General features: G+C 40.0%; 1 protein-coding gene across 17 annotated transcripts in view; it reads left to right on the forward strand.

Annotated features, from left to right (window-relative positions):
• ANK3 (ankyrin 3) overlaps window positions 1-22994 on the forward strand; it is a 357107-nt gene that overhangs the window by 208721 nt on the left and 125392 nt on the right. For 11 of the 17 annotated variants that reach the window (XM_035329362.1, XM_035329363.1, XM_035329366.1 and 8 more), the window contains 7 exons: window positions 3451-3552; window positions 4016-4114; window positions 4478-4576; window positions 9176-9274; window positions 12647-12832; window positions 13390-13413; window positions 14613-14711. In XM_035329362.1, the coding sequence (XP_035185253.1) occupies window positions 3451-3552; window positions 4016-4114; window positions 4478-4576; window positions 9176-9274; window positions 12647-12832; window positions 13390-13413; window positions 14613-14711 (708 nt within the window). The remainder of the gene's footprint in view (window positions 1-3450; window positions 3553-4015; window positions 4115-4477; window positions 4577-9175; window positions 9275-12646; window positions 12833-13389; window positions 13414-14612; window positions 14712-22994) is intronic. The other 6 variants (XM_035329371.1, XM_035329369.1, XM_035329377.1 and 3 more) reach the window with 1 other exon arrangement.

Genomic DNA, 22994 nt, shown 5'->3' on the forward strand with positions numbered 1-22994 from the left:
TTGGCTGCTGCCTGTGATTCTGGAATGCAAAATCTTTTTGTCATCTTAGAAAGGTTGCTCCAGGTGTTGTGTAGCTTGTCCCCATGAGTTCTTGATTGCAGTCACCGAACAGTATTTTCCTTGTTAGTAAAACTGTTGTGCATTTGCTTATTTAATTGGGAAAGGAGGTGATTGACCTCTGTGCTTAGCTTTTGTAAATGTTGCATATGGTTTGTTTGTTCTCCTAGTTTTTGGAAATGGAATGCCTTAAAAACAAGGATATTCAAGTCATTTTGTAAGATAGCAAAAGCTTGTAAGACTCTTCTCCATTGGAGTAGGTCTGAAATAATGCCTTAGTCATTGGGAAACTGGAAGCTGGCAATGCTGCTTTTAAAGAGGCTCAAATTGATTTTGGTTTCCAAAGATGCTAGCTCACTTTTCTGTCTGATGTTACTGCTTGTTTCTGCTTATGGCAGAGACCGTAATGGATGGAGACAATCCCAGAAGCCCTGTTGAACATTCTGCACAATTGTACAACCTCAATTTGTTGTCCCCTCAAACTTTCTGTGGATGGTGCCCTGGAAAGGGTGAATTTTAAGTCAGTCTGAGGACTTGGGAGCTTTAGCCGAGGTTAGTGTACTGGGTCTGGCTGGGATGGAGTTAACTTTCCCTGCAGCAGCATGTACAGTGCTGTGTGTGCTCTGTGCTTGTAGCTAGAACAGCATTGCTATCTCCTTTCTCAGTACATAGGGATGTGTTACACCCTGGCTGTGAAGGCAGCTCGTGCTGTTTCACATGAGCTCCATCACGTTCAAGCAACGGGAAGCCGTTAGTGTGGAAGCTGGGAGTGCCAGCTCAGACCAGCTGAAGTCTAGGAGAGTTTTTGTTATCCCCAATGCGTTCTCAGTGGCAATTTCTCTGGGTGCTCCCTGGTTCTTACTGCAGTGCCTCTGCACGTCTGCACTGTTTATCCTGGTTGGCACAGCAAGAGCTGGTGAACGTGGCTCTGTCCCCCCAGCCGGCCTTGCCTGGCTGCTGCTGGTAATTTGAGCAAACCAAGGCAGTTTGCAGTGGTGACTGGCAAAGAGAGGCATTCTCCTGGCTTGAGGGTTTTCAGGAGATTTGTGCATCACTTAGCAGCACCTGAGCTGGCTTGATTTGAAACATTTTTATACATCCCCACGCTGGGAGGGGACCTTTGTCCTCCTTCCAGGAGAAGTCCTTAAAAGACATGGGCACTGCTGTTCCTCTGCAGTGAGACAGCAGTTTGCCATTAATGTGAATATTAGCTATTTATCATTCCTTCTTTCTCCTTTTTTTTTTTTTTTTTTTTTTTTTTTTTTTTTTTTTTTTTTTTTTTCCCCTCCATTTTGCTTGAGCAAATAGAAAGGTTCCTATGTTTCTGAGAACCAGCATGTTTCTTGTCTGGCAGGAATTAATGTGACTGGCTGGAACTGATTTTTTATAGCAAGCTTGTCTGGTGCATCACTTCCCCACCCAGAAGCAGCTGTAAACAGCTGATGTTAATTATCGTCCACCTGCTGACTGTGCCAAACAGACATGCCATTGCGCTGTGACAAAAAAGGCTCCTGGTCTATTAAGCCCTTCCTCATACCTCTGGTAATGCTGATAAAATGCTGACCTGTTTTTTACCCCAGTGACTGCTGTTGCTAAGCACTGAGAAAATGGCCTGTCTCCTGTAATAATCTGCATCGCACAGTTCAGATGATCTTCCAAATGCCATTGTTCTACTGTCTCTCTCCAAGCAGCTATTTTTCCCCATATTCTTTTAGTTCTGACTGTGCAGCTTGTAGTAGTACCTTGCTTTGGATAGAGCCTGTCTGAACGCTGGTATTTGAGGGCTGTTTTGTTGGAAGCATACCACAGAAATTGATTTGTATTCAATTGTAATGATCATTGTGGTGTGCTTGGAAATTAAAAATTAAGAGCAGAGAAGATCGTACATTGTTGATTTAACATCAACAGTGTAGTGCCGTGTGGACAGAACTTAAAATGAAGAGTCTGTAAGTAGTGGTTCTGTCCTTGGAAGAGAGAGCTTCTTATATTGAAAGTACTAATGAAAGAACCTTGTAGCTTGTCCCTGAGCAAGCAGGAAAGCTGTCTTCATGCAGCTTGCTGTTTTGCTGTCATTATGCCCAGGATTGCTTCATCCTGCATGAGAAAGTGACTTCAGATGGGCTTGCAGGCAGTGCTTGAACAGAACATCCAGTTTGCAGCAGCTGCATTGACAGGAGAGGAGAGAAGTCTATAGCAAATCTAGAAATCAGGGAATGGAAAAAATCAGTTAAGTGCTGGATAAGTAACTGAGTATTAGTGCCAGGATGTTTTATATTTCAGCAATTATTGCCTTTATTTTGTTCTGCTAAAGATAATCACTGCATTCTTTTAGAGCCTTACAGGATCTTAGAGCATTTAAAGCTGTAGTGATGGAAGCCTGTGATGAAATGATACTAAGAAAAAACATGACAGTTCCTCTCAGGCACAAAAAGATGTGTTGACTTCCCAAGATGGCAGGGGAAGCTCTGGTACAGATAAAATCAAAGATTATATGATTTTGTCCCTCTTGAAAAGCTAACACCATTCATTCCACTTGCTCCAAGGCAGGATCGGCATTATCTAAACCATTCTTAGTGGTTATTTGCATAACTCGTTGTTAAAACCCTCTGGGGATGGGAATTACTTTTCAGTGATCTCTTTCATGACTTAACCATCCTTTCTGCCATCCTGAAATTCAAGCTGAGGTCATAATAAAGCAAATTTGAAAAGCCATATTGAAAAGAAGATCTGAAAAAAATTAATACGCAGTGAAGAGATAATGGCATTGTACCTAGGGATTTCTGATTACTTCACTGAAATGTGGACAAATATTGTAAATAAAATGTGCCATGAAGTGAGAGAGGATGGGGAAAATGAAACATTATCAAGTCACTAGACCGTAAAATGCCTTAACTCATGGAATCACGGTTTTCATTCAGGTAGTCCAGTCTTTCAACACAGTCTTTTCTTTTTAATCTGTCATGTAAGATCTCATAGTACTGGTCCAGTCTGTTCAGCTTGGATGTTGAAGATTGTGCAGCTCTGTTGGAAGGAGCAGAATGGTTTCCATGGAGTCCTATCCTCAGTCTCACCATGTTTGTCTTCCTTGCTGAGTACCAGATGTGTCCCTGGCTACTAGCCTTGTGTGTTAGACAGTGCTGCATAATTGACGTTTTTATCTGAAGTCAAATGTGGTGCTGCCTAGTCAGGTGGAAAGCCTGTTTACACCACAGGGAGTTTGCATAAGGAAGGAGGGCAGGATTTGACCCATATTTGATAACGCAGTTTGAGTTCCTTCCCTGTCTAGTTAAATGTGTGCACAATACATGGTGTCGTGAGCAACTTCTTTGTCAAGGGAATATATTTCTATATGGTGCTGTGATTTCTTACAGAAGTTTTCCTTCTTTCTTCTAGTCTGACACGAACGCAAGTTACTTGAGAGCTGCTCGAGCTGGCAACTTGGAAAAGGCTCTTGACTACTTAAAAAGTGGAGTGGACATCAACATTTCTAATCAGGTTGAAAAACATTTTCATGAATTTTGCTTGATATGCCTCTCCCTCTTTCTTGCATCTGTCTATATATTTGTGCTTCATGTCAACGATAACTTCTGTTTTTTTTCTGTTTGTTTTTTTTTTTTTTTACATACCTTACCCAAGTGAAACTTCTGTTTTTACCCCTTACCAAGACATCATTTTGATTCCACTTACCGAATGTTGTGCTCTTTAACATTGTCTTTCATTTCATTTGTGTTACATCAGGTCATGGGACAGCAGAACTAGCATGTCCTGACTTAATTAATTCATACCCTGTCATTGCTATCTAGTTGTTGTACAGTTCACATAAGAATAGTTTTTGGAAACAACCCTCTCAATGGGACGTAATCTTTCATCTCCTGATGTGTTGTTTGGTGCAGCGAAAAAACTGGGTTAGTCTTCTGTGTTTCATTTTCTTTTTTTTTTCCCTTATATTTTTAAATAGAATGGGTTGAATGCTCTCCATCTTGCTTCCAAAGAAGGGCACGTAGAAGTTGTCTCTGAACTGATACAGCGAGGTGCCAGCGTGGATGCAGCGACAAAGGTTAGTCAGGCCAATCTAATTGTTCTCTTGTTCACGCTTATGCCATTGGTGCAAGGTGTTGGCCAGCTGGTTACAGTATATTGCCCATTTCCCACTGGTGAAACAGTCTCAAGGATCCTCAAAGGAATATTTTAGATTATAGTGTCACAGGGATGCAATTTTCTTAACAAACTGTACATTTCTGTTTAGGTCTCCATGTATAGGTTTCTGTATCTTCTAGAATTAACTTAGCCATTGGAAATATTCAGTAAGAGTATTTTATCCAAAGAAATACGGTATATTTTAGAGTGGACCATGTTCTTGAAAGCATCCTCATGTTTTCAAGTTTTGTACTCTTTTAAATATGAATGTCTCTCGTTTCAGAAAGGAAACACAGCATTGCACATAGCATCCCTCGCTGGGCAAGCAGAAGTAGTCAAAGTGTTGGTTACAAATCGGGCCAATGTCAACGCACAGTCTCAGGTAAAGTAATATTTCTGGGTTTTGGTCTATCAAAAACGTTGCTGACATGAAAATCCTTCTCCCCTTACAGCGTTAGTAGGTGTGTTTGGTAGAGTCATAGTATTAATGTTGGTCCTTGAATATATTTGATATAGTCAGTAAGATTAATACAATCCTGAAAAAATCAAAAAGCATCCTTTTCTGGCTGTTCCACACAATGCAGATAAATGATGACAGGTGCAAGGACAAAGTTTAAACACACGGCTGCTGTTTTATTACTGAACCAGACATTTCAGTGAGTGTAGTGCTGAGTTCACTCCCACCTCGTAACTCAACATACAATTAAAACTTTAAATGCTTCCAGCTCTCTGCTCTTCTGCTTTACCCCTCACCAGGTCGTCAGTTTTGAGAAGTATTATGGAGACATCAAGTCTTGTTTTCCCCTGCAGACACGGTGAAATCCCGAATTGTGTTTAGGTCTTTTCCCACATGGTACATCAACCATCAGGTGGGATTAACTCTGAGTTGCCCACCTAATTCACCAACAGAAAAAAGCATAGAAATAGTATCTCTGTTTTAAACTGTCTGGGAGCCACACAGACACACCCTTGGAGATGAAGAAAGCACCGTCATGTCCAGGGGTGTTTGCAGGATACTTGAAGTGCTTCTGTTACAGACAGCACAGAAAAGCATTTACCCTTCAGCCTTAGATCTGCCCTCTGGTGTCCTATGAGCTGCTAATTGTTACAGAGTCAGATGAGTTACTGATAAAACCACAGTGGAAGAGAATTTACTCAAATGAGAGGGATCTTGTTTCACATAATCCAGTGTCTCAGGCTTCACTGAGCCCTTCCCCTTTCTGTGTATGAAGAGATACTGTAAGCATATGCAGAGCTTTTAAGTTTCTTGAAGTCATTTGACTGAACATTTAGGTCAATTATAAAAAAATTGAAAAGAGGGAAAACAATGTTGGTGTTCAAAGCAGCAGAATGAAACAGGAAAACGCTGGCTCAAAACATGCATAAATCACAGCCAGTTGGAAGCGGTGTGGCTCTGTCACAGGAGGTGTCCTTGGGTGCCTGCCCTGTTTCTGTTCTCGCTGCTCAGGGGCTGGCTGGCAGGCAGTGTCAGAGAAGGGGGATCAGATTAGGAGGTGGCCTTATCGGGCCCATTATTGCCATTATTCTGCACTATAAAGACAGGGGCATGATAGATGCTATTTTTTTTTTTACAAAGGAAATTTAAAAATTAACATTAAAAATGTTGTGTAGTACATTTTAAAAAAACATTCTTATTGTCTCTCAAATAATACAAACAAAAATTTAAGAGAATATTTCAAGAATGTAGTTATTTGTGATCAGTATTTCATGTCTCTTTCACCCAGACAAAGGAAACAGGATACTTGGTTCCACTTTCTCACTCCTTTATACTAGCTAGATACAGTAATATTTGGTTTCAGGCTCTAAAGAATTTGAAGAGAAGAAAAATAGTTTCAATTTAAATCTTCTGTAACTTTTAGGAAGTAAAACAAAGCAGAAACATTTCCAGTGGTTTTCCTGTTGAAGTAGGATGGCTATGAAAGGATTGTCTCTGCTTGTGGCTCAGAACTTGTGTATTCAGCCCTGAAACTAAAAACAATTTGAGATTGTAAACACCTTACATAACTGCATTGTCCATACACCCTGAGGTTTGGCCACGTTACCCTAATTCTGCTAGCATGTGAGAATAAAAGATTTTTCTCCCCCATTTGAGGGCCAGTGATGTCTTTGCTTGAGAGATGCGTATATTGGCCATTCCACACCAGTACCTGGGAGTGACGAACTCCACCTGAGATCAGTCTTCCTGGGGAGATCCTTGTTGTCCCTGGAGCACCCTGTTAAAAACTGCCCCTCACCAGCTTTGTCTGTGGCTCTGCATCACTTGAGCCTTTCTAAAGTTTATAATAACTTCCTGTTGCGTTTGGCTTACCCACAGAGAGACCACCCAGAGGTTTTGGTTGTTTTTCTTTTTGATGCCAACCCTGTGTTGTGTGAGTTTGGCTTTGTTTTGTCTTTCCTTGAAGGTAACAGCTCTATCTTCCTGATAGCACTAGCAAATCTTCCTGTCCCATAAAAAAACAACAACAACAGCAACAAAAAACGGAGTCTGAATTTTGTACCACCTCTTAGGCATGTTGGCTATCTGGCAATTTCAGCCTCTTACTTTGAGAGGGATGAAATAGCATAGTGTGGGGGGAAAGATGATGAGTACCCTACAATAACTTCAGCATAGGAGAAGAGGTTCTGCTCTGCCTCCAGATGCTATAATAATATTCAGTTCTGAGAAATTTCACCTATTAATTATTTTCCAGAACTAATAATTAGGAAGCATTTCCTGCTTGCTTTCTAAATACAAATGTTTAAAACTTTTTTAAAGAATTAATCTTAGTTTCCAGCTGAGTTAGTAACTAGATACTGAGTGTGCCATGAAATGATAGGGAAAAATGCCAGACGCTGCTGTTCACTATAAAAATAACCTGTAATGTGGCATATTAGTTTCCTCAGCAAGCACTTTCTGGGTTCTTTCTTTTTCATTAAACAGAATTTTAACTGTACAGTAGCTAAACTGTTAGGCCTTGTTTCTGGAGAGTGTATTAACACATTGCTTGGGCTCTGGAAGGACTCCAGTGCCCACTTTAGGCTTGTAGCGGTGCTTTACTAAATAGACACTGAATTACTCAAATACCGGAACAGCCACAGACCTTGCAGCCTGTGTAAGCCTTGTAAACATGTGGCTTCACAGCTGCTCAGTGTCATGGTGATTGTAAAATTTTTCTTTGATCAAATGTCCAGTTCATGCCATTTCCTCTCCAACTGTCTTTTTTTCTGACCTCGTATTGGTTTCTGCTGCCAATGAAGTCTGCGTGCTTGGCCTCAGGTCGCCTGCGCTCTCCTGTGTGCTCTGGGTTGGATGTGTGCCATGCAGCTCTGCCCCATTGCTGTGACAGTCAGATGCTTCTCAGCTGTTTTTATGGTGGTTGCTGTAACTCAGACATAATTCACTGCTGCAAGTCTTAGACTACAATTTGCCTTCATCTCTCCAGAATTCAGGATGTTTGTGTCTTTGATGCAAATACATGGCCAGAGTTGTTACAGCTCATCTCTGTTTGGCTCTATTAGTTTCCTGCAAAAGCTAGGTCAGTGTCCTTTGTAAGAGTTGCAGCTGTAAGAGCTGCTCCCCCTGCTCCTTTCACCCTGCCGAAATGTCTGCTCTGGACGTGTTGCAGACCTGAGAGTGCTGACACTGTCTCGGCCAAACCCAGTCATATGGAAGCACTTCCTGAACTCCACTGTTACTTAAGCCAGATGAAATACCTCTTCTGTTTTACCCATCATTTTTAACCACCCCGTACCTCTTTGTTTTATTCTGTTTACTTCATTAATGCTTTCAGACTGGGATGAGAAGTTTTCATGTCACTCAAGATCCATCTTTGCCTGTCTTAACTGTGTTTCAGCCTTTCTTTAGTGTTTGGACATGATAAATCAGAGGAGAAAGGGATTGTTTTTGGTTGTTTCAGCAGTAACAAACAATTCAGTCAATATAATATAATGTTTTAAGTTGTTACTGTAAAGTATATTTATCCACTAGATTATGACCGTTGCACTGAACAGAATGCAGTGCTACAGGAAGACCAAGGAATTTCAGGTGCATATCAGCAACTTTCATGAATTTCTTTAGAAGTACCTTGAACCCAGGACAGATTTCATGATTTCATTTTGCTGTTTTGGTTTTGTGAGTCGTGTCAAAGCTGTGAGTTTCAGAAATGTGTAGAACAATAGAGAAAAATACGATGATTTAATGTTAAAACCCAAAAATCCAATTCCTGAAAGGCTGTGGCCTGTATACAGTTAAGGGAAAAACAAAAACATTGACAGTAAGTGTAAAGCAATTGCCAAAGAATGAGTAAAGCTCTTCAGTTTCTAATACTTGTAATGCATTGACTGACATCGCTCAGTTAAGCATACTTGGAGAAATGCTCTAATGTGGTCAGAAACACTGATAAAATTCTATCAAACTACTGAGAACCAGCTATCGTTGGGATCTCCTGAAATAGGAAGTAGCTCAGTGACTTTAAAGCAGGCTGTACACTAAAGGCAGCTTTTTGAGGAGACAAAAGCTCTAAGTTGGAAGCAGAAGTGTATGAGAAGTCAAGGGTAATGGAGCAGAGGTTAAAAAAACTGGAAAGTATTCTGAAGAGTCATTGTCCTTGCTGTTGCTAGACTTGCCTTGTATTTGCATGTCTAATTTTGCATTTCCATTGCTGCCACTGCATTTACCAAGAAACAGAGTTTCTCTCTTCCAAATGGTTTGTTCAAACTGTTTGTAGTCTGACTTCACAATAGATATAAAGGGAAGTACTCTTGCGTAGCTGTGGTAATTGTATCTGAGCAGCTGAAAGATTCCATTGCATCTTTTAAAATAATAATACCCTTCTCCTATCTTCACTTAAATCAGCAGCGATCATGCTACTAACTTGAATGCGAGCATGCAATTTGCTTGTTTTCCTGCTAATATACCAGTTTGGCAGATTTTTGTTATGTTTAAAATGTTTGTGTTTACACTCTTGTTTTCCTATTTCAGAATGGTTTCACTCCACTGTATATGGCAGCCCAAGAAAACCACCTGGAGGTTGTTAAGTTTCTTCTTGACAATGGTGCCAGTCAAAGCCTTGCCACAGAGGTAAAAGTTTGAGTTTTACAGTTCATGAACGAAACAAAATGTGCTTCAGCAGTGATCCTTGCCAGCTGATACGGAACTTGTCTTTTAAATACAAAATCAAAGAGCAGTAAAAATTCTCTTTGCGAAGCATGCTAATGAATATCGAGTTACTGGCTTTTAAAGATTTTTAAACCTTCTCTTGCCATTTCTAAAATTAAAAAAAATGACTCTAACTAGAAACAGTTCTAAAAATAGATGTGCTCTTAGTCATTACTGGTAATCTTTCAGGTTATGTACTCAAAAAGGGAAGCTGTGTGCATGATGCAAAAATTCTCCACACTTCTGTTAAAAGTACTGAGTGATGTAGGGGGCAATCATAAAGCAAGAAGTGTTCATCTATGCTTTGAAGCCAGCTCTGGGATACCAGTGAAAACCCAGGGTTACTTAGCGCTTGGAGTATTTTCTGAACTGTATTTATTACCATGTTGATACCCTCTCTGCAGCATTCAATTATCCTGTCTGGTCTTGCAGTGATAATTTCAAGCTGACAGCATGACAGAAGATCTGTCCTTGAAGGGTGTTCTGTGATCTTTCTACAAAAAAAAAAAAAAAAAAAAAAAAAGTGTGTTTATTTCTTAATTTAGAAAGTAATTCTAACTCAAGGCACCTTGGAAGGAAAAAAGAAATACCGGTGATTATAAGAATAGCAAACATTAATAGTCTTAAATTTAGTCTTAAATAGTACCTAAATGTACTGACTTTAATCTAGTTTAAAAACAAAAAGAAGTATTTCAGTATTTGCTCTAACCTTTTACTGACATCTGACTGCTCCATCTGAACTTAAATCACAAAGGAAATAATGCTGATTTGAGAAGGTCACACGTCTTGCAAAATGCAAAGTGCAAAATCACTTCATTGCATCACTATACGCTGATATATGTATGGAAACTTTCTTCTCTTTTGAAGACAGCATTATAGCAATGAATCATGGATCAAAATAAAGTTTTCAAAATCACTAATCTTTTCTTACAATTAGCGGTGTGCATCAGAGAGTACTTCCTGGAAAAGCTTAAAGACACGAAAGCCAAGAAATAATAAAATGAAGTATTTTAAATATAGAACATTAAATGAAAAATACAGCTTTCAGAAAACTATTTTCTCTTAGAAACAATGAAGTCATTGGACACCCAGAGACCTGCAGTAGATTCTGACTTTTGAAAATATCCTAGCTGCTATATGATTTTCTGAAAGTAGAGATAGGTACAGTTGTGCACAGGTACTTGGTTCTGATTCTTAGGTATTTTTACCCATTTACCCAAAGAAGCGTTGCCTTTATTGCCCTACTTGTTTGTGGTGGTTGCTTATAGGTGCTTTATTATTTTCTCTTGGTCAAACCTTTAATATAAAGATTATTGATTGCTGTCAATTTAAGTTCAAAAGCCTTCCTTATTAAACAATTAATACATAGCTAACTATTCACTAATAATAACTCTATAACAAAGGTGTTTAAATTAAAAAAAAAAAAAAGAACCACCTGTTTTCTTTAAATTGTTCTTATTTAAAAATTATTTTTTTTCTGAGGGTGGGCTTTGCTTTATATTTTAAGGTACAGTTACTAATTATAGTATTTGACATTAAGATACTTGTAATTGCTTTTTGTAGGTTGGAATCTTCAGATAGCATATGGTGGAAATGCATTTTTGTCATTGCTAATGCTCTTGGTCACAGTTTGCTTGGCCATAGCACAGGGATCTCTGTATAAACTGAAGCCATGGGCAGCTCTCATCAGAGTTAGGAAACTGGAGTACAGAAGAAGGCAGCTGTTCTGGTGTTGAAGTGCTCCCCTTTGTCCACTCCCTTTTCCCTAAGGAAAGGAGAAAATAAATTCCTAGGACTTTTATTTTCTCATGAGAATTTTTTTCTCATTTTTATCAGAAGAGAAAGCTTGATAAGAAAAGATGTTGTTGATAGCTTATCGTCTTGAAGCACTGAATGTGCTGCAGCTGTTGGCTGTATAGAGAGGGAAGTGGGTGCCTCCAGGTCACCAAGGCAAGTGCTGTCTCAATCAGGGTTCCTCCAGGCAAGAGCATCCATTTGTGCAGGTACAGTGTAGCTATATTTCCAGAGCCCTCTTTGCAGTGCTCATAATGTTTTTTTTTTGACCTCCAGAGCTGTGCAGCATGTAAAAAAAAGGAAGAGAAAAAAAAAAAAAAAAAAAAAGACCCTCCCCCCCCCCCAAAAAAATAAAAAGTGCAAGAAAAGTTTGTTAGTATTTTAGTGATATTTTCCATTTGTTTTTTTCCTCCAAAATTTTGCAAAAATGCTTTTTTTTAGAACTCCTTTCTGCTCTTAAAATGCAGTTTTCCCAAAAGTTAACATTTTAATGCTGCACTTTGGACGTGGTAGGGACCTGCATTCTTCTATGTCGTTGCGGCACTTCTGTTCCACACTTAAGCTTACAGATTCAACATGACAGAAGTAGTTAAAAAGTCACAGAATGTGTTTGCGAACCAGACTGTAACAAAATTTGCCAATATAAACTTCAGACATATTAATCAAGAATCACAAGTAATAATGAAATAAATATCCCAAGTAGAGTAATTTGCATTTGTGGTTTTTGAAGGGTTTATGGGTATTATCTTGGGCAATTCTGTGTGTTTTCTTGGGTTGGAATGCTACTTAAATGTTGGGGAATCTAAATAACAACTCTTTCACTTACCAGTTTTCTAAAAATCCATAAAAATAAAATTACTAAATCATCTCAGACGGTACTTTTCCTGTGTTTGAGGAATCCGCTCTAAAATCTTTTAAACAAAACTTCTATTTTTCAGGTCTCTGATTCCACATTTCTTTGGTTGGCTATTTACTAGTCTGAAAGGAAATAATTTCTGTTTATAAGTGGATTGTATATCACATCTATATTTTCATAAGTGGAAATGTGCTCTTTGGTGTTGTAGTAGAACAACTGGTTTCGTGGGAGGAAGTGGAATTCCTTTTCAAATATTATTGAAATGTATTGTTGATGGATAAATATATTGATAATTTTAAATTAAATATAAGCATATATTTGTTTAATTGCCACATTTAAATATTTAAGAGGATCGAGATGAAATTTAAAAATGAAATAGAAATAAGTGTATGCTATAACCTGTAGATTTGGCGAAGAAGGATGGTAATTTGCATTGGAGACATCATCACCACATCTATTTATGTCTATAATAAAATGTATTAAATGATAGTGAATAATTCCATGCTTTTTTCCAAGTCCTAGTCAGTTTTGCTTGCTTGTGTCTTGTAATTTTACTCTCACTAATGCTGAGATCTCTTCCCTTCCAATTTCCATCCCCTGCAAAGTTCAGAATAAGTGTTGAGAGTCCCCATTGTATGTTGCAGGATGGTTTCACACCTTTGGCAGTAGCTTTGCAGCAAGGTCATGACCAGGTGGTTTCGCTGTTGCTTGAAAATGATACAAAGGGAAAAGTCCGTCTTCCTGCTCTTCACATCGCCGCTCGGAAGGATGATACAAAGGCAGCAGCTTTGCTCCTGCAGAATGACCACAATGCTGATGTGGAGTCAAAGGTCAGTTGTAAAAAGAAACAAGTTTTGATGCTCGTAAGTGCTGACCACATGTATTACGTCCAGTGAAGATCTCCCTTAGTGAGGTACTTTGCTTATGAGTTACGTGTAAATTTCTGCTATAGTGTGTAACTAAAAATAATGTTTAATTTGCTTCCCTTGCTTCTTTCTTCCTCACCTCAGTTTTACTTAAAACAGGGTTAACTTCTCCTTTAAAATCTTTTTGAATGGTAAATCATAAACAATATATTATTACAACTGTTCTCTTGGAAATGGAAGCCATTACTGTAGTGGTGTGCTTTAGAGGTCATCCAGTTAAGTCATTTGATTAGTTGTTTGTGAAATTGCCACTTACAGAACTCTGATAAACATGTAACAATTAACATTCAAAATACTTGATCATTCAGCTTCCATTCAGTCAAGCTTCCTTTGTGCCAACTGTGCTGTCATCTGAGCTGCCATGCCATGTAGCAATCATGATGCTTTCTGCATCCATATCACCAGTGGTGAACTAACCGTTCATTTTTTCCCCCTCTTTGCTTCCAAATGTGTTAACCTAGATGATGGTGAATAGAACAACAGAGGTATATATAAATATATATATGCATCATCACTCCTCCATGACTTAGTGCTTCTGCATCATTTCTTTCTCCTTTTTGCATCGCCTTTTATAGGATAGACACCTGCTTTAGATGAAATAAAGTAGCATGTGCTAGAGAAGACTGTAGTTTAGATACCAGGGCTTTCTGCAGCTGGAACTAGGGTTTAAAAATGAGAGTAAGCATTCTTGGGAATTAATTGCCATCATAAAAGAGCCGTATTATGTAAGATGAAGTTTTCAGGGATTCTCATGGAGTAGATGTTTACCAGATGTGTCAAGAGCTGCAGACAACCCTGTTGTGTTGCGCATCCAGGACTGATTTCAGGCTTCTGCATGACACTTACCTTGATGGTGTCAGCAAATAGAGCGATCTGAGAGTGGTTTTAAATCTGCAAAACTCCCAAAGCAAGGCAGTGGCAGCTAGCATGGCTTGCTAACAATTTAGAAATGCATCTAGTTCCCATAAGGTTTCATACTTTGCAGGACTGATGGAATTGCTGCATGTTTTAGCATTATTTTAACAGGAAGTAAAACTACTTAAATATGAAAATAACTCACTGAAGTGATGTTATCAGTAAGGCATCTTCTAATTAGGTTGGTAACTTGTGGTGTCTGAACATAACCCAGTGTGATTGCCCTCAGTGGGAGACTGGTCTTTATGGTACTAACCCTTGGAAAAAAATATCCATATTAATCATTTAAAATGGTCTTTGATGTTGTTTTCATTTGCATCTACTTTGAATTTATTTTTTTAAAAAAAGCAAGTATCATCAAATGACTTCTATCTGAACTTCTGCAAAGAATCTCTAAGAGATTTAACTTGCAAGACTGACAACACTGATAACAAGTAGATGTTTCTATTAGAAACTATTTTCTTACAAAAGAGCATTACTTTAATACTCACATGTTTTGTTGCTGTTTTTCTGAAGTAACTGAAAGTTTTGTCCTAGTTCTGGTCTTCTAGAATAATTATGCTAATTTTTTTCCCTTCTGCAGAGCAATATGTTTTTATTTAGACTCAGTGTGTAAATAATTGTCAGTGAGTAAAAACTAGAACAGAATGTGAATGGTGACTTGCAGCACACTCCTATTACTAGCTTTTGTCAGTGATGTGATACAAATTTGGGAGCACCAAAGAGATGTATCAAAAAAAAATTATCGTTTGTTTGTTTGTTTTTCCAGAGTGGGTTCACGCCCCTCCACATAGCTGCTCACTATGGAAATATCAATGTAGCTACATTGCTGTTAAATCGGGGTGCTGCTGTGGACTTCACTGCAAGGGTAAGAATGAAATCATAGTTACGCTTAAGTTTGTTTCATCTTTACTTTGAAACACTTTTTCCCCAAGGTATGGAAATGCGCATTGTGCTTGCCAGCCAAGAGGCCTGGCCTGACAGCTCTTGTTACCCTAAGGTGTACAGAGCAGGGTGTCAGTGCTTCTGAACTGAACCTGAGCTCTAGTCCTCACTCTTGAATACCTCCGTTTTAATCAAAACCAGCTGCTGATTTCATAGTGTTGCAAAGATTCAGTGAGATGAATGCCTCCACCTGTAGCCTTACCATATGGCAGGAATGCTGTCCCTGTTGAGTAGTCCTCAATATGCAGTTGTTTCCAGTGAGCATGAAGGGCAGGTGTTGGTGGTGAATAAAGCAGCTGTGCCTTCACTGCGTATGCGAGTGACAGATGATAAAGGAGATCTGAGAAACAAGACAGGTAGAAAATGAAGTGAGGTACAGAAATGGAAGGGACCTGATGATTTGAGCCGTATGGCAGAAGTCATGGTAGAGTGGGGGAAATAACACTCCTGATCACATAAGCTATGCTTGAAAGTCATGACACAGCCCAGGAAGCGACAGCATAGTTCCTCAGATAAATGGAAAAGGAGAGGAAGCCAGGAGGGAAACAATATGGGCTTCCCAGGTGAGCCCTGGTCCAGTGTAGAACAGCATTTCAATTAAAGTGTGTGTGTTCTGGGGGGATCAGGTGTGTATTGGAGATGGTATTTATGAGGGGAATTACTTGGAATGGTATCTGCGATTAGACAGAACTGAACTGGAGAATTCAGCAGCTCCTTTGCAGAGGTTTTGAGTATGTGTTGTTTTAATTGCTTTTGCGTGAGAATAAGTACTGTGCTACTGCTTAAAGCATTGGCTACATAGCAAGAAGCAAATTGTAATGTTTTTTTTTTTTTTACTTCAGATAATTCGTATATCTAAAAACTTCACTGCTTCTATAGTTAAAGAACATATTTACATAGAATTATAGAATCATTTAGCTTGGAAAAAACATATCAAGCAAAACGTTTGATAAACATTGCAAACCCACAAAACTGATAAAATAGTATCATATTTCTTTACTATGGAAATTATTTTATTTATGGGACTTGGAGTTAAACAAAAAATGAACATTTTTTTTGTTAGAGTTTGTCTATGGTTAGTAAGGGGAATTGATGGTGGATGTAATAGAGCAGGAACAGAAATGTTGGGGAAACCACCCTCAGTGTTTTGACCCAGAATCCCAGAATGTTTTCTCACTATAAGTAGGAGTGCAGAAAGTACAGATGCTGGCCACTATTCACTCAGCATAGATCTATGAAGGTAGTTAAATGATTTGTTAACGAAGATAAGTCCCCAAAGCTAAAAAAAAAATGCTATCATAAGGCATGATCTAGTACTTAATAATGCTGGTGAGAGGAATGCTAGCAGATACTGGGTGAAGCTGGTAGGTGCATATCAAAGGTAAGGATCTACTCATATATTTCTCACAAATTACTTTCCACATACATGCATCACTCAAGTGGATCTTCTGTTACTGAGAAAGAGTAAAGAAGTAGAGAGAAAATCTGTCGTTAGATCCATGTGAAATTCAGAAACTAAAGGTAGATTTGGGGTGTAAAGGGCTTCTGGGAAATTTCTAACTGCATGCTTGATTTTCACTGATAACATTACTCCCTCTTACTCTCAAGGCCTTAATCCAACGAGATTAGAGCATTTTAAGTCATTTCAAACTGTCATAAACTTTGGTGTTCAGTGTTTGATAGGTGCTAATCACAGGAGCAAGGAAGGTGAATGGGTCTGGGACAACTCTTTCTCACTCAGAAAAAAGATGAGGGGTTAGCCATACTACTACATCAGCGATTAGCAGTGTTTATTACCAGTATCACTAAGCATCATCTGCCTATGCTTATTTCAATAAAATAATAAATCCTGGGCTTCAGCAGCTCTGTTTCTGATTAACACTGTTGGAGAGTGGATCTGAAGTAATAAGGGTATCCTCAATTCCTCTTGAAGATTTGGAAATCCCGGGTTCTGCCTCCATTAGTTGTCATCATCAGAGAGGCAGACTGCTCAGAGAACCAGGAGGTGCAGATGCACTGACATCAGCACGAAGAGCAGCGGGCTGACGCTGTGACTCAGAGCACGAAGCCGCTTGTTGTGCTTGCAGTAGCTGGGTGGGGGCATCCACAGAGCACATCTCTACTGCATGGTGGCTGCAAATTTAGGTAAGGCAGCTCTGATGGGAGGAATAGCATAAATAACAGTAAAAATGGAGTTGAATTTTGTTCTTCAGTGCTTATCAGACTGATGAGTCAGATTCTGGGAGAGCAGTGAATTTGTAGGCAAATGGAGACAAATGTAAATGGAGTATAAAGTACCGTTATCAGCACCAGGTAACAGAGTCCTTAGTTGATCCTTGATTGCCCAGAGTGCACAGCAGGCGGAGGCACTACAACAGGTACTAAAAAGGATCCGCAGGTACTGCCTGCCCGCTGCCACCTCATTGTTTAATTTGTGTAACCAACATCCACCATGTGCAGCATGGCTTTCCTGGAGGAAAGCCCCTTGTTTGAGTTGCTCACAATCTGGGAAGACAAGCAACAAAGCAAAATTCTGGAAGGGATATCACCCAAATAAAATCATATGGTGTGTCTGTACTCTTCTTTCAGAAGAACAAGGAGCAAACTGTAGGATGGGGGTATCAAAAGCACTTCTGACAACCAACTCTTCTCCCTTTGTTCTTGCTAAATAAATACAAATTGACACTTCTCTAAGTTCATGTTAAACTGTTTAGAGAACTATCAGTTCTGGGGAGGGATTTGAACAAGAATAGGGGATTATGGTAGTGGCACACTTGTGTGGAAGGTGACAACATGAAGACACTTGACTGTCAGTGGGGAGGGATGGAGGTAATGAGAGGGACATGTAAGATGAAGGCAGAGCTCTGAGCTTTAAGGGGAAGGGCAAGTGTGGTGAAAAGGGGAGCTGGTGAAATGATGTAAGAAACAGGAGGGCAGATGGGAGACAAAAGAGATTTCTTCAGCTGGTATGTTTTCAGTGGGTTTCTGAGAGGCCCAAGGGAAGAAAAAGGTTCCAGCAATGAAGGCAGGGAAAGATGAGAGCTTGATGATGGCTCCTGGTGTGTGGACAGGAGGTGAGCAGTGGTGCTCTATTGTAAATAATGATGTCCCCAGTGGTACGCAATAGCAGCTGCTCCCCTCACCCCTGCCAGTGTACACCTGCCTGCCTCTCGGCTGTCATAAACTCCCTTGGTCCTTTCTTTCACTGCATCTAAGAAAAATAGGCATAGGTCCAGGAGCTCTTGCAGGTGTGACAGCACCTGCTGGCCTGTGTACCTGCAGAACGTAGAGGCTGGGAGGGCTGGAAGAGTACCTGCTTCTGGTTTGTACTCTTCCAGACCAGCAGTTGATTTAGTGTCAGCTCTTCCACTGAACTGTGTTTGCTCTTCTGTGTCTGTGCTTTCTCCTCCAACCTTGTTGCAGGTGCAGGGAAGATGGCACAACATGGAAAGTTCCCTGCAGGATGGATGGAGATGACTTCAGTAAAACCAGCTTTGCGATACCCCTGTTTCCACCCATTGATAGAGAGGCAGCTCCAAGGTTCTTCATAACCTTGGTCCAAATGAAACAGAATCTCTGTATTGGGCTGAGTCTTTGCCATTTTGTAATGAAGGAAAAATACTCACTCCAAATTACTTGACTTCTTGGGCTCAAAATCCACTGCAAACCTGTTACAATTACTGGCAGGGTACACACCGGCTTGGACATAGCAGGCATTTTATATCTGTTCATCATCTCTCTCTGTAAGAGACTCTCATGTGTGTGGCTATGCTTCTCTGAAACTCTTCAAAGCTAAGGAAATTCCTTCATCACGTTGCCTTGTTTCCCTCTTGCTTAACTGTGAGATAATCACAGATGGGCTAAAGAAGGGGAGGAATAGAACAGGGTAACTGAGGGTGAAGTCGGTCTCCTTTGTAACAAAGCTAACATGGGAGTACACTCACTACTTGTGCTTTGAAGGTTTGCAACAATTTGTTGCACCATTTCCTTACAAACAAATATTGTTCATCAGCCACTTGTAACTTCGAATCAAACTGTATCTGGTGTGTTACGCAGAGTTTTGATGGTCTTAATATCTACTTTCCATCTGGTGGAACTACTAATCTAGTGATTCATATAGAGAAGTGCAGTCTGCCAAGTGGGCTCTGCTGTTCCAGGCTTTCAGTTCAGGAGACTTGTTGCTGTGGCAGGCAGTGACCAAACGCATGGTTGATAACTGCCGCGCTTCCATCTTAGCTGCTGCTTCTGGAGCTGGATGCTGTTACAGGGGCTTTGTGCCATCTGCTCGACTCTGATTTACCACGAATCAGGTCTCCTTCAGCCTGAGGGCAGGTGACTGTGCTGGACATAAAGGACAGGTCAAAAAAGGTTTCCTTTCTATCTTTGTCTCTCTGCTGCCCCCATCAAATTTGCTGTAGACTGCTTTGCACTTTGCTATCTAGGACTTGGAAGGATGCATTGAGATACATGCTAAAACCAACTAACAGCCACTGGAAGGAACGAGAAACCACTTTCCTTAGCCGTTCTGGTTACACCTACAGTATCTGGTGCAAGAAAGCTTTTTTTTGCTCTAAATCAGCTCTAATCCCTGCAGAGTGCCTGCTCTCTCCCATTCAGGCCTTGCTTATGCATCCCTGGGGCAGTGTGCAGGGAGGGCAGGCAGTTTGATCTGCTGTGCTTCACGGCCAGCTGTGATGGAGCTGTGGTACCAGATTGCCCTGTGTGAAGTCAGCAGCAAGCAAGCACAAAAAGTGTTTCTCCATGGCTGCTGCGCAGACCAGGGAGGTGGGAAAGGTGCTTTGAATAAACTGTATTTTTTGAGAATTATAATTAAGCAAAAAGTATCTTTTGGGGGTTCGCAGAGTCTTCAGGTATCATCTTTCTGTCTCAGATTATCTTCTAGTAGAAATACCTTTGTAGCCCAGGTAAGGAAATGCCTCACAAGCTCTGTCCTTCTCTGAGGAAGCATAATGGCTAGAAATGAATCAAAAAATCATTCTCTGCAGCTTCCAGGGCAGTGACTGAAAGAAACTTCTGTGACCCTCACATCCATTCCATACTTGCGCAGGTCAGAAGATTCAGGTAGCAAAGTAATTCTCGATGTGAAGGTGATCTCTGCCCACATCTTTCTTGCCCAAGCAGATGGGAGGTAGTCACTGTGCGATGTGTCTGCATCCAGCCCTGTGAAGAGCTTCCCAGATTCACAGCTCTCCTTGCTCTAGAGCAGATCACAGTTCTGCTGGGAGTGGGCTTTGCAGAAAGTTTGCTTACTGGAATGTTGAGGAAGGATATGGTAATCTTGAGAGGGTGGTGTAAGGACAGCATGCATTAATGATGACCCTGAGGCTGAGGAGCAGAACACCATTAGCCCATCAAAAAAAGCAGGCAATATGTAAGTGACAGTAACATAAGAGAAGAACATCTTTTTATTTCCCTAGTGGTAGTTTGCCATAACAGTTCCTTGTTATAGTCTTCCTTCTTTTCTTCCAGGATTCGTTTTATACATCTCAGTCCTGAAGAAAGAGAAGTACACACAATAATTAATTTAGCACAATATATCATTCATTAACAGTAAATAGAGGAGAAAGAAGCTGAAAATTCTTTGAACTGTCATTAGGTTTCCTGAAGAGCATCTGATTGTGTTTGTGGTTGTATGTCTAATTTCTTTTATATTTGAAAATCCCATCTAAGTCTCAGTGATCCCAGTAAGAGCCACTAGAACATAACACTTTTATCTGCAGGGGTTGTACTGAGTTTTAGCTCCAGTTTTGAATTACAGAAAAATATAGGAGGAGAAAATACTGATTGTTCTCATATAAAATGTGATGTAGCTGCATGGTTACATATGACATTCTTCACGTACACGGCACAATCCTCCTTTACCCCCACAAACTGCCAATACTGATAATAGCCATGCAGGACTGTTGATGACAATTCCAGTATATGGCAATCAATGTTAAACTCTTGTCTTAAGGACTCATAACGATGGAGAAATTTTCCAAACTTCACACTTGAGCAGAATGCCTGCTTTCAGCTTCTCTTTTCTTGATGCACTCCTTGTCAATTCTGAGTCTGCTCTCAGTTGGGAAAACTGAGGACAACCTTACTAAATTCCAGCTTAATCTGTACATTTTGGTAAGAAACTGGATATATATATATATATATTTAATTGAAGGTAAAGAAATGTTTTTTTTTTATAAAACTATTCTCTGGTGGGGGTCTGGGAGGATTGCTAAGCAGTTGAGGTAAGATCTCTCACTGGTAGCAAGGAGAAATACCAGTTTTCTACAGGAGTGGCAGTGGGTCTTCACAGTTCCCTATGTGGTCTGGCCCTGGCAATAGCTGCAGTGTGGGAATGGAGAAGGTCCTCCAACCCAACCAAGCGACCAAACTGCTTGGGCTGTACATAGCCAGTGGCTGGCGCTTGCAGGACTGGGAGAAGGGCAATTGCTCCTTCTGACTGTGGTGGAGGTGCTTGGGGAATCAGTTGGGCATTGTGTTGCTGGTAGAGCACCAGTGCCTCGGGGATTTCTTCTTGTTTTGTGCATCCCTGTGTTACACAGGTTATCCCAGTCGATCAGTATTTTAAAAAATGTAAGGGATGAATAGGAAACTTTCACCTTTTGTTTGTTTGTATGTAGAGCTACACTTCAGAGCCCAATATGATACTTATAAGTGGAAATATTTACTTTTATTGTTTATTATCGGCATCCTAATGTTTGTAAACTCTGACTGATGCCAGTAAAAGGTGTCAGGATAGCATATCATACCAGAATCCAGGGGGGAATTCTTCATTTTCTAAAAGCATTGAAATAAAGCTGCAAGATATATAGTGTTTGCACTCTGTCAATTTTAAGTTTGTTTCTGTGTTTTTTTTTTTTCTGACTTCCTAGCCATTTGTGTTGCTAATTTGTAACAGGAATAATTTGGACTGCTGTGGTGAACTGTGATGGATGATGGCATGTGTCAGAGAGGAGTTGATCCCATTTCAGATGGGAAATGTAGGTGGCTTATAGCTCAGCATAGGATAACTTGAAGTTTTTTGAATTTTCTTACAAAGCTGTAGACAGAGATGCAGCTGAAAGGGCTTAGTGTCTCCTCTCATCAGCCATGAGCAGAAGCCATCAAAAAGGAAAAGCAGATCTCTCTTCACCCAACAGATTTCTGAATGCTGGGAGACTCCAAAGGAAGGCACAGGCCCTTCATGAGAGGGTAGCAGCTGCAGCAGGCAATGGATAGAGATAAAGGGAAAACAGCCATCCACAGTGCTGTGAGGTAGAGAAAAAAACAAAACACATGCATCTAATCCATCACACTTTGATCTGTATACACTTTCAGAGTACTTTGAGTCATGTACCCCAGGACATCTGCCAAGGGGGACAGAAAAGGCCATGTGCTACTTCAGAACACTACAAGCATTTATTGTACAATTTCATGTTGTTATTCTCACAAGTTACATTACATACTCCTTCAGAATTTGTTAACTCTCAGGTTGGATGACAAAGGATCTCACTGTCGAGGGGTCTACATGAGACGTTATCCAGCATTTGATTTTTCAACAGCGAGGGCAAGGAGTGCTCCATTAGACATTCTAGATCTGAACCACATCTTTTTCTGGGTACTTTTTGAAGGCGTTTCGGCTTTGTTACTGCAGGAAAACATCTTCAAAAGTTTCCTGATTTACTATTCTATCTTGAGAACAAAGGGAGAAATTTATAGAAGATCAAACAGATAAAAATAGACCGAAAGACAGCAGATGCTGTTGATTTACTGAAGAATTCAGAACCTTACATTTGGTGGCTATATTGTTTGCTGATACGACAGTTTTAGTGTTAATAACCTACACCCAAGCTGTGCATATTATTAACCTTTTTTAAAAAATTGTTTTCTTGTGACAAGTACAAACAACTGGGGTTTGAATTGCTTGCTTTACGTTTTGTCATCAGAAATATTAATGATGATGATGTCTGAGGTTTATTCTTGTCTCAGTTGTACTTAATTGTATGCATGCTGAGAGATGGGAGGAGCGTAAAGCATCTGGGTGCGATACTTTAAGCCTTGGCCAAACACAGTCTTCACCAAAGAAGAGTTACTCACCCTGAACTTCAGCGTGACCAAAGAGTTACTCACCCTGAACTTCGCATAATGCTTCTCTTCTGTTCAGAGCTCAGGACTCTCAGCATACACAATTATTACTTCATACTGT

Source organism: Oxyura jamaicensis, chromosome 6 (genome assembly GCF_011077185.1).
Source record: "Oxyura jamaicensis isolate SHBP4307 breed ruddy duck chromosome 6, BPBGC_Ojam_1.0, whole genome shotgun sequence".
NCBI classification, from domain to species: Eukaryota; Metazoa; Chordata; class Aves; order Anseriformes; family Anatidae; genus Oxyura; species Oxyura jamaicensis.